The 17,861-nt window shown below is 40.8% G+C and overlaps 1 protein-coding gene across 2 annotated transcripts; it reads right to left on the reverse strand.

Moving 5' to 3' along the window:
- Nucleotides 1–1,815: 1,815 nt before the first annotated feature.
- Nucleotides 1,816–16,756, reverse strand: LOC121954466 (core histone macro-H2A.2). Of its 2 annotated transcripts, none has more exons than XM_042501970.1 (9): nt 16,565–16,756; nt 14,380–14,557; nt 13,324–13,430; nt 11,844–12,041; nt 6,640–6,735; nt 6,332–6,431; nt 6,155–6,244; nt 3,557–3,731; nt 1,816–2,348 (listed from the first exon to the last, which is right to left on the reverse strand). In XM_042501970.1, exons 2-9 carry the CDS (start codon nt 14,549–14,551, stop codon nt 2,183–2,185), a joined length of 1,104 nt encoding a protein of 367 aa, XP_042357904.1. In that variant the 5' UTR covers nt 14,552–14,557; nt 16,565–16,756; the 3' UTR covers nt 1,816–2,182. The 2 variants fall into 2 exon arrangements, with proteins under 2 accessions (XP_042357904.1, XP_042357905.1); XM_042501971.1 differs by lacking the exon at nt 16,565–16,756 and adding an exon at nt 15,997–16,187.
- Between the last annotated feature and the right edge of the window lie 1,105 nt (nt 16,757–17,861).

Raw genomic sequence — 17,861 nt, forward strand, 5'->3', positions numbered from 1 at the left:
AATACACTGTGTAAACAAAATGGTTATAGTCAGACTGTTAAGGTCAAAAAATGCTCCATTGAAACCCATTCAAACTTACATTTTTGATCCCACAGCCATCAAAGCATAAAAACATGCATTGTATTATTTCTGGGTGTCATTCTGGGCTTTTGCCTTAGAATTTATCTTTTTTTTTTTCTATTTCCACCTGATGACATCATTTTGACCATATTTGCCATACGGAAAAAAAAAAATACAAGCTATTTCCACTAGGTGCACTGTCACAATCAATGTTGCTGCTAATCATTGACATATCCCAGATTTTGAGTTTGAATACACCTTCTGGTGCTACTTGGACACGTCATCAGTGAAATACCCGGGATCATAGGGTGTTTCGGGTCTTTAATCTTCATACACTCTCGCCCGGGCGACCCAGCCGGGGGTGATTAGTCCCCGGCTTGTGTCCAAGTGGCGTGATGTTCCACGGATCCCCCCTATGGATCCACAGCCACCACGAGGCCCTCTGTGCGGCCTCTAGGATTTTTCTGATGGCTCTCTTCAAATGCAGTCCTTTTCACTCCAAGGAGTTTGAGGGTTCACAGAAGTGAATGGCCAGCGAAGCCTCGGCACCCGACCTCGACTGGCTCACAGCGGGCTTTCCAGCCGTTGTTCCGGCACTCTGTGCTGAGCTCTGTGTACTTGGCCCTCTTACGCTCATGTGCCTCTTCAATCCAGTCTTCCAAGGGGGACAGTCAGTTCCAGGATAACCACTTGTCTGGTGGACTCCGATGTTAGTACCACGTCTGGGCAGAGAGAAGTGGTTGTGATGTTGGCTGGGAACTTGAGCTGTCTTCCGAGGTCGACCTGAAGCTGCCAGTCATGAGCGGTGGTGAGGAGCCCCCCAGTAGAGTTAGGCTGGTGATATTGTGCCTTCTGTCCCGCTCTAATGAAGGTGAAGACCGTTTAGGGGCTGCCTGGGTCTTGCTGTACTGGATCGCTGTGCAGATGGATTCTGCCAAAGCTTTTATCACTTGGTCGTGGCGCCAGCGGTACCGCCTCTCCCCTAGCGCTCTTGAGCAGCAGCTCAAGATGTGTTTCAGGGTGCCCCTCTTCTGGCACAGCTTGCACTTGGCAGTGTCCACCAGTCCCCAGGTATGTAGGTTGGCCAGGCTTGAGAGGACATCATAGACCATTTGCAAAGTGGTTCTGCTTTCCAGAGCTCTGCCCAGGTGACTCTGCGGGAATCTGCCTGCTCCCACCTGGTCCATGCTCCTTGTTTGGACATGCCGGCGGTTTTACTGCAGCGTTCTTCCTCCACCTCTGCTTGTATCTCATCCTGGATCAGACGGCGCTTCTCCTCTCCTCTCAGACTGTCATCAGCAAAGAAAAACAAACTATTTTGCATGTAGTGTATTAATTTCATTTTATGTTTTTTTTCCTCTAAAAAGATAATTGCATCATGACAAAAAAACTGGCATTAAAAGTGTTAAAATTCTATAAATTGATGAATAATTGATATTAATGATTAGGACTGTTTGTTTGAAAAAATTAACTCAATAAAAGTAGAAAATCATATTAATGTATAATATATATCCATAGCCTGACTTTGAAAAGCACATTTAGCATGCAGAGCGGTATGAGTGTGAGTATTTGACACTGCACTACATATAAAAGTCAAAATAATAATAATGTATAATATTTTTTAAGCTTGATTTTGAAATGCACATTTTGTGCACAAAGTGATGTGAGTGTGTGTGTGAGATTAAAGCGGTCCTTTTAATCAATATCCTCAGATGAGACAGGAAAAATGAGGAGTGTTGAAAGTCGAAGCGAGTCTGTGGTGTAAAACATCCGAGTTTTTATTTCAAAGCAGAATGAGAACCACAGTTTTTAGTAAACTAAGTGTATCAGAAACTACAGAGGCCAGGAAAACGGTTCTATTTGTACATGGAATGTAAAAACATCATTGAAACAAGGAACCATCATGGCAAACTGTACGACTTTAAACAATCTCATCTTTAAAGAATGCAATCTGTTGAAGAGACAGTGAACAGAAATGTGAACAGCACTCCACTCACACATAATGTTTTTTTTCTTTTTTAACCAAGACAGACTCCACATCAACCCCCTACTGTCAGACCAGCTACCTACACCAGCGGCAACAAACAACAGTTAGAAAAACAATGCCCCCAAACAAAGACCCTCACTTTGTGTCCAGCTTGGCCATTTCCTGCAGGTAGATCCCGATGCTCTCACTGTCAAACAGAACAAAGTAAATGTTTTTCAGAGAGGAGCTGGTGGACGACACAAAATGGTTGGAGATGGCCTTGAGAATGAGCTGAGCAGCCGTCTGTTTGGGGAATCCGTTCCTGTGAGAGAGTCAGGATGTGAAATCAATCTCACAGCAGCGACATTAAACACTAATGGAGACTCATGGATATAAGCTGCAGCTAACAGCAACACAACAGACAGTAACACTGTGAAATATTATAGGAATATACAGTTGTATGACTATTATTATTGCTGTGTAAAATAAAAGGACATTTTAAAATCAAAGTACTGAAACTGTCAGCCTTGTGCAAATAATGATCCTGTTTAAGCTTCAGTTAAAAAAATCATACTGTCAGGACTGAGGAGAGTTCTGTGGTGCTGTCCAAGGAGTGTGTGCGCGCACGTTTGTGCGTGTGTGTTCAGAGGAAGACAGCGAGGGGGAGAGAAGGTTAAGTTGGATTGGATATTAATAACTGACTTTGAATGCAGCTTTGTCACTTTTTGTTCTGCCCTCCAGAACCGCCCGTAACATTTTCTCACCCCATCAGTCACTAATTGTCAGATGGCATGGTTCCAACTAACATAACTGATGTGAACTGAAGTCTTAATGTAGTGTTTGTTTTAAAAGGCCAAATTCCTTTAAATGCCTTTATTAATGCAATATAAATTCCTTTAAATGCCTTTATTAATGCAATATAAATCCTATAATATTATATAACTGCAGCATTGAAGAAAACAGCCACAAACTGTGTGTAAGAGTGCTCTTTTGTGTACGTGGATTTTGTTAATGTAAACAAATCCCATGTAAGAAAACACTGGTGAATGTCAGAATCTTCGTAAAAATGGCATTAGTGGCTTTGAAGAGGAAATTTCTTCTTAAGTTGGTCAATGAGGCCACCTGCTTCACGCTTGCTGGATTTAAATTTCTTCATCTAAACTAAGAGGATGACTGAAGTGACACTTCACTTCAGCCTGAGCTGGTCTGAGAAAAATCTCAACATGCATTGGACATAACACGTTTGATCCATTTGTTACCAAGCTTTGCATGTTTGGCCTCTTCACATCAATCTGACTCTGCTGTGTTGACAGTCACACAGAAATATTAGCAGGTCAAATAAGCAGCAAAACTCTTCCTCTGTGTGCTGAGAGACTGAAACAAACACACAGACACTGAGAGTTCAGAGGCATCAGAGACAGTGGTGATACAGAGCCATCATGTCAGTGAGGAAGAGGTGTGGCACAGAGCTGCTGATCACCTGGCAGTGGATACAGTCAGCAGTGAGCGCTATGTCAGAGAGGAGCTCACCGTCCAGCTGGAAGTGAAGGGAACGCCACAGACTTGAGCTTCTTCTCCTCTGCTGCTGAGAGGCAATTCTTCACCGTCTTCTCCAGCTGGTCCTCGCACTTCTCTGAGCCCCACTGAGGGACGTTACAGTGGATGATGAAGCGGGCTGCCATTCCACTGGCCTGGCTCACTGCCACTGCAGGGGGACAAGAGCCACACACTCAGGATGACAGTTTAACCCCTTATCACACACCCTGGCTCTTCAGAGAGTGGACTCTGTAATAGACCAGTTTAATACATTCATTAGTAAAATGAATGTATTACTAAAAACGTTTAGTTATGCATTCATTACTTCATTACTAGAACAAGTCCTATATTCAAAATTTTACTTAAGTAGAAAAATATTACCAGCAAAATGTACTTAAAAAGTACTCATGACAAATTGCTCCTTTCAAAGTATCATAAACATACAAATATCATTTCTATGATCACAACATGAGCTCCTTTGGTTTTTGTAATATCAGATTATTCAAGCAATATCACGAGAGGGAGTGATGTTGTGCTATATATCATGAATAGCCAATTTTTCTTTGTGTGGTGTGTTGAAAGAGTGCCAGTTTTTCCAGAAATTAAGTTAATATACTCTTTAATTGCAGCAAGTTGATGTTGCTCATGCTGCTCCCTTTCAGTTCTGAGTGTTCTCCTGTATAATTATCATTCTAATCAGTGTTTGCCAAAGCTCAGAATTGTTCAGTTCTCTTTGTTTTTGATTTGATAAATTTCTGAGTGTTTTTCTCAGATGTCTTAGTCTGTGACAAACCATTCACTGACTGACTTTTTGGATTTGTGATGCTGAGACTTTTTCAGACTTTTCAGATAAATGTGCAGTCTTGTCTAACATGTTGTGAACATCCCATACAGCCTGATTCAGGCCGTTGTTACTGTGGGGATATGATGTGGAAAGAAAATAGTCTAATTGAGATTGAATTGTTTGATGCCTGATTGCTTTCTGGTACTTCTCTGTGCTATTATTTGTCCATCTGTAAGGTTGTTCTGTGTAGTGTAGAGTGTACATTTACTATGATCAGATGGGGGTGTTAGGAGGCTGACTGTGAATGCGCTCAGATAGAAGGGTCTAGGTCTTTAATGCTATAATCTACTGTGCTATTGCCAAGAGGAGAGCTGTGTGTGTAATGACCAAAGGAGTCCCCTCAAAGCCAACCATTAACTATATACAGACCCAGCGCTCGACAGAGCTGCAATAGTTGGTGCCCACTTTTGTTCACAGTTTTGTCAAAGTTGTTCCTGTGGGGATGTGAAGGCAGGGGGATGCTGATCTGGTCAGTTATATGTTTGTCTCCCTGTGGGTTAACAGAATCTGCTTCTATAGCAGTCCTGGCATTAAGTTTCCTTGGGCCTGGTATTGACTGATCTTGTCTTTGAAAATGGAGAAACAATTTTCATTATAATAAGGGGATTCTGACAGGGGGATATATGCTGCACATATAAAGATGTCTCTGTCTGTGGCAACAACTTCTGTTTTTATTTTTAGCCAAATTGAAAATTCACTTTTTTAGATGAATTCTATTGAGAGTACAAGGTCTTAATCAAATCAGCATTCCTCCTGAATCCCTGCCTTGGGTTACTCCCTTCAGTTTGGTGGATGGGAACACTATCTCTCTGTAGCCCACGGGACAACCAGTGGAAATGTCTCCTCTACTCCAAGTCTCCTGCAAAACAAACACATCTGCATCTCCTAACTCTCTGGTGAAGTCTGGGGTCCTGCTTTGAGGGCCAAAGGCAGAGGACCTCAGACCCTGAATATTCCAGCATGAAATTATAAATGATTTAGATTCAATTTACATTAAGAATTCAAAAATTCACATTCAGTATTAAAATGAGAAATACCTCCAAGAATCTGATTAAGACCATATTGATCATATGAGGTTTCAGTCTCTCTCTGTTCTCTCTCTCTCTCCTCTTCTCTCCTCCCTCAACCTGACCAACTGACAACTACGTGAACAGCGCCAACTAGCTGTTTGAACCTATGCTTACACCGTACTATAAACATATCCCACTCTCAAAACATATCCCACATTCACTCTTACACTAATTAACAGAATTTGAACGGCCGTGAAGCGGAGTGATACATGTAGAGTTAAAAGTTAACAGTCCCAGTGATGTTGTACTCCTATAACAGCACTCATGGAATGCCTCTCGACCAATCAAATTGCTTGGTCGGAGCTAACTGTTGTATAATCTGTTTTAATGTTAATGTTGTAATTTGTCAATGTGGAGCCAATTTTAGATACTATGTATATGACTGAGTAGGTTAGTCAAACTAATGTAGTGGAGTAAAAAGTTCAGTATTACAAAGGTGGAGTCACTGAAAGCTGTGAAAGGGTGGACTGGGTTCTGGAGACGTTACAGGATTTGCACAGGATTTGCATGGCATGTGGTGGAGGGGCCCAAAGTAATTTCTTTTTCATGGGGCCCACAACATTTCTCTGCCATCAGTCACAGCAGAGGATCGGCCTCCTTGGAGCCTGAAACAGCTTTAGCCTCATGCAGCACAGCTCTCTGTTAGAAACAGCCTGGAGCAGCATCTCAGTTCTGTACCTGATGCCACCTCCAGAGGCCCTTGTGCTTTCCGCAGCTCCTTGACTCCCTCCAGGAACTCTCGGCCTCCAGCTTTCTCCAGGGCGTTGCCTGAAAACATCAGAGCAGCAGGTGAACTCAGAAGGAAGACTAAGAGCTTGTTAGTGAGACATGAAGTACACATGACAATGTCCTCACCCACGCCATCTTTGAGGTCCATCTCTGCGTTTGTCGGGTTAATTATCCCCTCCACTTTGATTGATCCGATTTTGCTGATTTCGCTCTCTGTAAGTGAAAGCTGTGGAGGAACAGGCATCAACACAGTGTGAGGGAACTGCTGCTGTCCTGCTCTGGCTTTGTCTTCATGCTAAATGTACACGTATACTGACATATTTACACTGGCTGTCACTAAAAAGATTTGAACATGACTTCGGTCTAAAAGCTGATGAGCTGCTTCATGTCTCTAAATATCAGCGCTGGCTCTAAGCGTGACATGCAAGGATTACCTTCTGTCCAAGGAACAGGCTCTTTGCTGACAGGATGGTGAATCCATCTCCAGGACCGTCTTCCACTGTGGAGTTTGGTACAGACTCGTCTGTGCTCTTTAGAGGGAAAAATGCCACATTAGAACCAAATTGAAATTATAACTACAGCTTAACCCTTTGGAAAAAAAAGGCAGTCAGCAGCTTGGCATATACAGTTGAGGACAAAATTATTAGCCCCCCTATGAAATTTTAAGTTTTTTTCAAAATTTTCCCAAGTGCGTTTTTAACAGAGCAGGGGATTTTCAACATAGCACTACTAAACATACTAGCTTTCTTTAGAAAGCATAAATTCATTTTATTTGCACACAATAACTGAATAGTTTTAGAAAAAAATACAAATTACAAGTGACAATATTATCAGCCCCCTAAGAATGGACCTTTTCATTGAGCCAAAGCACAAGCCATTGTTGTGCAATCATGTGCTTTGACTTTGCAATGCTTATAGCTTGTAATCAATCAGTCAAGTTCAAACTGAGGGTTGTCCAACACTTTACACACAGTATAAAAACTTTAGTAAGGATTTGACCTGTCACTTGAGAAAGCATCATGCCAAAAACAGCAGAAATCACTTTAGACTTGAGAAAAAGAATTGTTGATGCTTACAAAGCAGGAGAAGGATATACAAAGTTATCACAGCGTTTCCAAGTGTCAAGAAGTGGAGTGAGAAGTATCATCAAGAAATTCAAAGAGAGCCACAAAGTACAAAACAAGTCTGGCAGAGGTAGGAAGCAAAAGATTTCAAAGACTCTGGAAAGAAAACTAGTGAGAGATGTGTCTAATAACCCTAGAACAACTACCAAAACAGTAGTTAATGACCTAGCCAAGTCAGGAATAGTAGTGTCAAAGAAGACAGTCACTAGAGCCCTGCACAGAAATGGACTGCGAAGATGCAGATGAAGACGCCTTCAAGCCAGACTGAAATATGCAAAGGACAATCTGTAGAAAGATTATGCATACTGGAAATGTGTCCTTTGGTCAGATGAGACCAAACTAAAGCTCTTTGGCCATAGAGACGTTGCTTATGTTTGGAGAGAAAGAAGGGAGAGGCATAAACCCAAAGAACACCGTCCCCACAGTTAAACATGGTGGTGGGAGTATTATACTGTGGGGATGCTTCAGAACTGGGAATCTCGTCAAGGTTGAAGGAATCATTAAGGAAGAAGGATATGTGAAGATTTTGAAAGAAAACCTCAAGCAGTCAGCAGCAAAACTGGCTCTGGGTCGTCGCTTTGTCTTCCAACATGACAACAACCTGAAACATACGTCGCTCCTGGTGAAGAACTACCTCCAGAAGACCAAAGTGAACATTATTGACTGCACAAAGCCCTGACTTGAATCCCATCAAAAATCTGTGGGGTGGACTGAAGACCAGGGTCCATGCCAGAAGACCATCAAATCTGGAGGAGCTTGAGAGATTTGCCAAAAAAGAATGGGCTGGGACTCCTCAGGAGATGTGTCAGAGACGTGTTACAAACTACAACAAACGACTGCATGCTGTTATCCAGCAAAAAGGATGAACAATTGACTATTAGCATCAGGAGGGCTAATAATTTTGACCCCTGGTAGTTTTTGGTTTTTGTGAAATAATTTTGTTTCTGTGTGCAAAGTAAAATAATGCAAGCATACAAAATAAAACTAGGATGTTAGGAAAAGCTGTGTTAAAGACTCCTTGATCTGGTTAACAACACTTGCAAAAATTTAAAAAAAACTTAAAATTTCATAGGAGGGCTAATAATTTTGTCCTCAAGTGTAATGTCCTGCAAATTACGATAAATAATTAAAAGGTTACAGGAAAAAAATTACCTAATAATTTAGAGAGAATTATTTTTTAAAAATATCATAAAACAATGGGAAAATGTCCAAAGTCAGAATTATTATAATTATTTAGGAAATTATGCTACAGATAGCATATAATTATATATACATATTATATATATTTATTAGTATTATTATTGTTGCATTTTTAATTTTAGCACTTTTTCTAAGGTAATTTCCTTTTTAAAGAAAAAACCTTTCTTTTCGTTTTTTGTGCTAATTTTCACTTTTGTTTTTGTAACTTTTTACCAACACCTTGCTATTAAATGGTCCATTTCCCATTAAGTAGCTCATTGCCTTTTCCCATGTTTTTAAAAAGGAATCAAACCAATTTACTCATGTTTCAAAAGGTTAAAGACATAATCACCCAGTTGAGGATCAAAAACACACCACTTGTTGACACTGAGAATCGAGATATGATCCAGTGCTTCATCAGACTCTTTGGTTTGTTTGCTTATTCTTTGATCTGAGATTTCGGGAGTCTGAATGTTTCAAGCTCTTTTTATTTTGGCAGAAGTCTTGATTGAACACACCTGCATTGAGCAGTGTGTTATGCATATTTTGTTAAATGAAGGTTGAAACACATCGAGTTCATTCTTGACTGTGGACACATCTGTTTGATAAATAATCTGAACTCAAGGTCCACTTTCTACCTCTGTCTGGAGCATTGAACCATATCTTATGGTTTTCTAATGCAAATGTTTCTGACAGAGCTCAACTCGTGGACACAAATGACCCTTGTAGCTGCTCAGACTTGGACTTGTGTTGGACATGACCTACAGTGACTTTAGTCCTGCCATGAGGAGTATGAGAGAAGACTGATGTCATTGTCTTTGAGCAGCAGAGAGAAAGACAGAGCATCAGCTCTCACCTTGAATCCCTCTCTCTCATAGCTCAGACTCAAGCAAGAAACCTCGGGCTTATCCTGGACTCTGTTTTAAATTTCCAAAGTCCCATCAAATCAATAACCTTATCTGCATACTACCATTAAAAACACAAGGAAATGCAAAGCAATCCTGAACAGGCTCACTCTGCATACCTTAATTCCTGCAGGTTAGATTACTGTGACAGTCTATTTGCAGGACTTTCAAAACAAGCTGTTCAACAACTTCAGCTTATTCAGAATGCTGCCGCGAAGGTCCTGGCAAAAGTTAGGAAATATGACCAAATTAATCCAGTTCTAAAATCCTTACATTGGCTGCCTGCCAGAGAATTGATTTTAGAGTATTAAAATGATTTTCAGTGTCTACAAAATATAGCTCCAACATACTTGCAACATATGAAAATTCTAGGACCCTCAGGACATCTGATGAATGTTGTTTTGTTTAGGGCTGCCCCTAACGATTATTTTTTTAGCGATTAATTTATTGATTATTTTTTCGATTAATAGATTAATCTATGGATTATTTTTTTAAATTGATTTAACTATTATTTTTTATTACTCGATTAATAGTCCAGCCTTAACTGGGCCATAAGTCATATTGCTGCCACCTGATATGAGTGCTGTATTTTCATATTTATAAGGACATATTCCACTCATTTATGAAGTTATACAAGCTCCTGCACAGCTGACAACCCCGTCCTGTAAATGTTTCAAAATAAAATGCATTGTATCAGCAACTGATGGCATTGTGTCCAGAGACACAAAGTCAGAGGGCTTTTGTTTTCAAAGGGAAGCAAGGAAGTTGAGGTGAAACAATTATCTTTGTATTTCCTCATCTCTGTGACAGAGACTTTAACTACAGTATAAAGTGGTATAGAGTCAGCAAACGCGACCGTCACGAGTAAAAAAACGGCGAGCCACCGTTTCTCTAGATGTGCTGCAGCTGACACGCAGCTCAGACGCGCCTGACAAGCGCTGCTCGGGCGAGCAGTGTGCACGCTCTTACTTGATACACGAGGGCCGAAGCAAAAAACAACACGCTCGGCACTGCTCAAGCTCTCATGACGCGCGCAAAGTGAAACGGTGCGACGCGTCAACGCACATTACGTGAATTGCGTTATCGATTACGTGGACGCGTCGCCCCAGCCCTAGTTTTGTTATCATGCAGCACAAACCTGGAATAACCTCCCAGATGAATACAAACCCCGACTCTGAACACTTACAAGTCAAAGCTAAAAATTACTCTGCCTTCTTCACCCGCTAATGACGGCAAACTTATGTTTAAACTGGATTTTCAATCAATTTAAATAATAATTTTATCTTTTCTCCTCATCTGCACTTTTGCTACTTTAACAGTGATTTTTATTTTAAAAAATTGTTAATCATTTAGTAATTAATTTTACTTATATCTTTTCTCTTTTAGTTTAAATGTGTTTCCTTTATTATATTCTTAAAATATGCTCCACAAATATAGCTGCCTTGCCTTGATCAAAGATGATTTTGTCACACTAAAAATGTTTATATTTCCAAAACACGGGCGCTAAAACATGTTATCATTTTAGTATATTTTTTACCTGGTATTGATAATGGTTTGAGCAAGTTTAATACATGCCAGCTTCCGATTTTTTACAGATTCCACAAAAGGCCTGGGTGAGCTGCAGATCAAACTGCCAATCTTCTGAAGAGTGGACGACCCACTTTATCTTCTTGGCCACAGCCAGCCAGCAGTATTATCATTCTCCCAGGATTTCACGCAAAAAAAATGTACCTGTGAATTTTATGCAACCTTGTAAATTTGTCCAATCACTGCAACTTTACCGCAACTTTGACTGTTTACAACAGGTCAAATCTCATTTCAATGTTGAGCTGCACACAGCTTATTGATTGGCTACGCCCCCCTCTCTCTGTTTATCACGAGACTGCTATACTGTGCCTGGGACACAGTCACACACACTGACAGGTATCACTGTTAGTATCACACGGCTACCGTTACCCAACATTTATCAACAGGTTTAATGACAGAGTCCAGCTGTTTTGCTGTCGATGTGCAGTGTTGGGACTGCTTAATAGCACGGTGTCCGATGTTCGTCGCTGTTGTGTTGACTCATGTCGGACAGAGAGAGCAGGAGGAGAGCAGCTTCCTTCAGCACTGCATTAAGCAGCAACAAGAACTGATCATCAGCAATCCACCGTTATCTCCCCACCAATCCACCCCCCACCATCACAGATGGAGTCTAACTCTCTGTGGGAATCACTGAATTCTCTTGATAATAAGCTCGGAATCTGAGACAGCATCATGACTATTTTTGCACTTTACACTTGCCCCTTCATTTTCATTGCAAAAAAAACACCCACAATTTTTATCAAAAGCTGCCATGAAGTCAGGCATTTCAGGCCCAACAATCACAAAAACAGCCTGTGAAATCCTGCAGGGACTGTATGTGTCCACTCTGAGAAGTTGACTGACCTTTGGCTTGCGACCTCGTTTGCCTTTAACCTTTTTCAGGGTTTTGATGGGTTTCTTGCTCTTTGAGCGTTCTTCCTGTTTCTCGGGGATGGATGCTTGGCTATCTGCTTTCACTCGGCCTCCCCTCTTCTTAGAGAGCAGCTCTGGGTGGATCCGAGGCAGAACTCCTCCATTTGATATGGTGACCCCCCGTAGGAGCTGTTGGAGAAAACATTTCCAAAATAGAGATTGACTACATACTGTCCTACAAAGAAACATAACACAACTTACAACTTAAGTCACATTCTCTTCAACAACCAGTGTCTGCTCTTATGCAAACAGATGTGGAATGACTGTGGTTTTTCCTAACTGAGGTGAACCAGTGTTGGGATGCTGCTTAAATGTTTGCTGCTACACACACCAGCTGCTATCAGCTGCAGCCTGAAACACTGCAGGGAGAAGACTTTCAAGCACATCATTATTTGAGGACAGCACCTTGTTCCTCATGTAACAATAATTACTGAATTATAATAATTTAAAATAGGGATCCACAATACTTGGTTTGTTGCCGATATGCCGATGTACAACAACTAATGTGAGCAATAACCAATATCAATATATCCACTTTTTTCCCACATAATTTTAGTGATCATCAAGACTCCTCCATATTGACATTAACATCATTTTCTGCATACTCTTATTATGATGGCCCATCAGCAGGTGGAGACATTAAATACAATGCTTTTCACTGTATGTAATATTCATTCATTGTGCAAAATAAGAAAAAGTACAGTGGCAGATTCTGATCACCATTTAGTGATTTAGTTCATTTTAAAGCTGATATTGGCTGGTACCGATGACATGCTGGTACAATCATGCATCCCTAATTCAAACCCAAACATCACTTGTTATGCATTGTTGCATTCGCTACAAAATTGTTAATGTCTTATCCATTTTTTTCATGTAGTTCAAAAATATCTGGACCTATCTGATATACTTCGAAACTGTGCTGTAGTTTAACATTCGGAGTGTGTGATCATAGCTCATCTCTACAACGTGTGAGTGTGTGTGTCTAGTGATGGAGCCACTGGTGCATCAGGCAGAGGAGACGGGGTTAAAGGTGCATCAGGTGACCTGATCCACTGGCAGCCTCAAATGCACACTAACATCTGTCTTCTTTACTTGGAGATCAGACTGGGTAGAGTCACTAATTTAATTGTCACTGTTCCATCAGTGAGTGAACAAACTATTTCACACTGTACTCATCAACAACATGATTTTATTTACAACTGACGGTGTGTTTGTGCTGTTTTATATCATGAGGTTATTGTCCTCACTGAACTTCTGAATGTGTATGTAGTGTTCTCTGGTCCATTTGCCCACACTAACTTTGAAGAAGCCTTCTATAATACTGCAGGTGTCACACATAAATAGTTTACTTTATCATGATGTTTACTTGCACATGACAGAAAGTATAATTCTATCAAACCATAACTGTTACCTGGTTGAGCTCCTCATCATTGGCCACAGCCAGCTTGATGTGCCTAGGAGTTATTCTGCCCTTCTTGTTGTCCCGTGCTGCATTTCCTGCCAGCTCCAAGATCTCAGCTTAGAGGAGAGAGAACACAGTGTGGAGGGTCACCATCAGACATATACCCCTTTCCCACCAAAATTAGCGTGTGCACATATGTTTTTTAAACATGGGTAAACCCGCTAAATATAAGCAACTGGCTCTATTCCCACTGCCACTGAACTCACACTGGAGAGCGAGTCGGCCTTTCTGTCAGCTGGTGTGTGTGTGTATGTATTTGTTGTTTTACTGGTGTGTCAGCGTGATGTCACAGACAGGCAGGAGAACAGGTCAACAGTAGACAGCAGCAGGAACAGAGGTCTGTGAAAAGTTCAGTGGTTTCTTCTCTTTCCATATCTCTTACTTATTCCGTCACTCTTTCAAAGTCAGTGTAGATGTATTTCGATCAATGTTTTAGCTGCTCAAGGACAAGGACAGTAATTAATGATACCACATCATTAAATCTTGCTGGTTAAAGAGCTGAAATTACCGCATTCACCTGGTTGTTGTGTTCCCATCAATGCCGATCGGAGCGGGGGGTGGTGATAAAAACCTGTGTCTATTGCATTTGACCTGGGTGTGAATGCCGATTGTACACATTCTCATTGCATTAAAAAGACAGATGTTAGCATTTTTTTGTGTAGTGGGAATCAGGCTTTACAGTGTGTGTTCTGTTATTATTTACTTTCTACTGTGTGACTCCCTGCCCATCAGGAGTAAGAATACAACAGTACAGAAAAGACAAAACTCTGCAACCAGCAGTGCTATGGACATACATGGTCCCCCGGGGCATAAAATGAGGTTTGGAAGAAGGTACGGGACACACCAGGCCAGCACTGAGGAGCTCAGGAAGAGCTTCTACCCTGAGGACACAAGGACTCTGAATGATGACCCTGTTTACAGCTAGAATCATATGCATAGGTTATTTGCTGTTTCAGACACTGAAGCTACAGTATGTATGTGGCTTGAATCATGTGATTTCCCTACCTGCCAGGTACTCGATGACTGCTGCCATGTAGACAGGCGCCCCCATGCCAATGCGGTATTTGTGTGTGCCGGTGCGCAGGTACCTCATCATCCTTCCCACGGGGAAGATGACCCCTGCCCGGGCTGAACGGGACAGCTTGGTGGCCTTCTTCTTTCCTCCTCTGGCGGACATTTTGCTCTGGACACAGACAACAACCACAGCCAGTCAATAACACAGTTTTAGAAAATAAAACAAGAATCATACATATTGAATCACAATGTATCAGGGGGATCTCTTTCCAGGAACAGTGTCTCTGTTATTTCTGGATAACCTACAGACCACACTAAAGACCTTTTCACAGGGATTATTTCTTCCTTATTTCTTTTTAGAAGTAGTACAACTGAAAACTTTAGATGCCTTTTTAAATTTAATTCCAGCTTTTAAAATCTGAGACAAATAAAACATTAACAGCACATCAGCATAGTTCATTTTGCAAATTTTCTAGCTATCATTTTGGTAATTAAAGTCCCCTGACCCTTTTATAATTGTGATATCTCAGTAAATACAACTGTACAGCAGTGAGAGCGCAAGCTCTAGAGTTTGTCAACAATGAAAGAAATTTAACTACTTTTCCATTAACTCATCCGCCTCAACAATTGATAAATGAATAAAAATAAATAATTAATGATAAATAGCAGTTAAGTGTGCATACATAGCCTAGGCCTTTGCCTTTACAAATGATTTGAGGGTGGATATAAGCATGTAAAGTGACTACAGAACAGAAGGTAGTACATACATAACTGTTGTAACCTTTAAAAACCTGGATAAACATCATTTTTCTTGTGCTGCCTTCAGACACCTCTCACAAGCTTAAGGGTGGGAATGAAAATAATTCTAAAATTAGTTTTGAGAGGGGGGTTATTAGAAAATTATCAAATCTAGGGAAAGATGTCTAGAAAAATATATTTATAATCATTATAATTATATAATCAAAATGTTGTTACAGAAAAAAATGCACTTTTTTGAGCCAACTTCCTATGTATTTCTTGTTTTCTAGTCCCCCCCCCCCCCCCTTTAAAAAAAATTCCTTTTTATTTTTCAACACCTTTTCAACTTTATACCAATTTCTTGCTAATCGGGGGTAATGTTTTGTTAAGTAGCTCATTGCCTTCTCTACATGTTTTTGAAAGAAATCTAACGAATTAGATCAATCAGATTTCGTTTTTAAACCTTTATTTACTATATCCAAATGTAGACAAATAAGTTAGAAATACTGAGTGTCAGACATGATAAAGTGAGTCAGGTATGAGCTGTGGTGGTAGGCAGACATCCTCCAGCTCACACTGTCACACAGCTGGCAGAGCGCGCGGGGGAATGTGAACAGTGGAACTCTACAGAGCTGAGAAAAAAACATACGTCACGTCCACTTTCTGTATCCGAGCTGCCGTAATGTAGGCCACCCGTTCTTTTTCCTACACACCATATATTGACCAAGGGTGTTAACGGAGGAAATGTTACCGTCCAACACGAGCTTTCCATGCAAACTATTCCCGGCAGTGAGCGGTGTGTCGGGCTGCGGCCTGCAGCTTCGAGCTCACACATCATCCACACATGCACTAAATAACACCGGAGCTCACCGTTGGCCTTAGAGGTGGAGGGATATGTTGTGTGCCGGCGTTGTTCGGCCAAAGAGCCGAATGGAAAAAGACGGGAATGTGACCGGGGCATGTCGGCTAACGTTACTGTACCGACCCCACCGTTACAGTCAAACAAGCAACACCCCTTCTACGTAGCTACGCAGACGTTAACATTGACTTTTCGGTTATTTAAATTGCAGAAAAGCCCGACACGGCAACACAAGCCTTAAAGGAGAGGTGTTTTTATTATTTAACACTGATTCAGCCGTGGAAAAAAATAAGCTAGCGGTTAATGTTAGCTACGCCAGGTTGGCTTCGTTTAGCTAAACCAAATTATTCAGCACACACTCCGCGAGGCATTTCGGCGTGTTATTTGATAATAGGGACATTAACCACAATGACCCGTTTCTACCAACAACCCCTAACAACCCCCCGCCCGCCCCTTCCCTTTCATGTAGCCTCCGACACCGTGCATGTGTGTAATCTCATCAGACATGGAAAGGAAAGCGTCCCCGTCAATCCGGATATGCGCCGAGGCAGGAAAATGAAAAACCCTCCAAGTTTCTACCTGTTTAGTCCGCGTTTCACGCGAATAAACGCGAGTCAGAGATGCTCCTGCACGGATCAGACTGATCCCCCCGGTGAAAGACGACGCGCTTTGTTTTGGTTCTGTTTATTTGCTGTCCTTGTGCGTAATCTATCTTCCAAGCTTAGAAAAAAAAAACACAGAGCAGGCAGGATCAGTGTAGACTGGTTGGAGGCTGGCTCTGTGCTACTGATGCTGCAAAGGGGAAAAATTCAGTAGAGAGAAGACGCCCCCCTGAACATGACTTCAAGAGGGACAGCGTAAAGGAAGGAGATTTCCTTCGCCTTAAATAATAGTGCTTAGATATAAAGCACTGTTATTTAAGGCAAGGCAAATCTTAATATAACCTAAATGAAAACAATCGGGGAGACAGGGGATGGTTGCAACACCTTTGCAATTCTCTCAGCAACTCAAAGATTTGAACTACACCAACCAAATTTTTATACATTAAACCTGCATCTGTCTGCCAACCAGTTAAACATGATCACATATTGTTCACAATGTGTATTTGAATGAAAGAAGTCAGATATTGTAACTGACCCCAACCCTGGGGACGGCTGCAACATCACACAGGTGGCAACACATTAAATATAAATTAAATTTCACACATTAACTGCATTTGTCTCAACAAGCATGGTATGCTGAAAATATGCACTGCTGTACAATGATATTGTAATATAGAGCTGTTTTTTGAAAATTGCATTTAATCGCAGAATTTCAACAGTTAATTGTTCCGCCCCTCACTTAGAAGCTAACATGACGGTTGGTGTCAGTGGATCTTTTAGGTCTTGTTTCAGGTGATACTAGTATCAAGCCTTTTGAAAACAGGGATGTCAGCCTATGATTTACATGATTTTTTTAAAAAAGAAACGTGATATGTACAGACCTTTATCACATCGTGATTAATGCATTAAAGCTGACAGCCCAAATTCTGATAATGTATTTATACAAAAATATCATCATATTATTTATTTGTTTAGTAATAAATAACAGTTATTGAGTTTTGTTTGTGGGGAATCCCTCTGTTAGTGACCCCTTCCTCAGTCTTTGAATAATGAAAACAAACAGTTACATTTCTACTTTTATTTTTTTATTTTTTTAGATTATTTACTCAGAATATGATAACTAATAATGGCTTACTATTTGATAATGGACTATTACAATAACAAAGTTATGTTTATGCAAAATAATGAAATAATTAATTATTGTATTAATTCCAATGATTATATAACTTACAGTGACATGTGCATGTATAAATGTAGCCTACACTGTAATGTTA

The sequence above is a fragment of the Plectropomus leopardus genome, chromosome 15 (assembly GCF_008729295.1).
Source record: "Plectropomus leopardus isolate mb chromosome 15, YSFRI_Pleo_2.0, whole genome shotgun sequence".
Lineage (NCBI taxonomy): Eukaryota > Metazoa > Chordata > Actinopteri > Perciformes > Serranidae > Plectropomus > Plectropomus leopardus.

Coding starts and splice junctions, on each gene's coding strand:
- LOC121954466 (XM_042501970.1), bottom strand. CDS start 14,551: ATGTCCGCCAGAGGAGGAAAGAAGAAGGCCACCAAGCTGTCCCGTTCA. Junction 3,732..6,154: donor GCCTCTGGAGGTGGCATCAG/GTACAGAACTGA, acceptor GTCCCCCTGCAG/TGGCAGTGAGCCAGGCCAGT. Junction 2,349..3,556: donor CCTTCACTTCCAGCTGGACG/GTGAGCTCCTCT, acceptor ACTCTCTCACAG/GAACGGATTCCCCAAACAGA.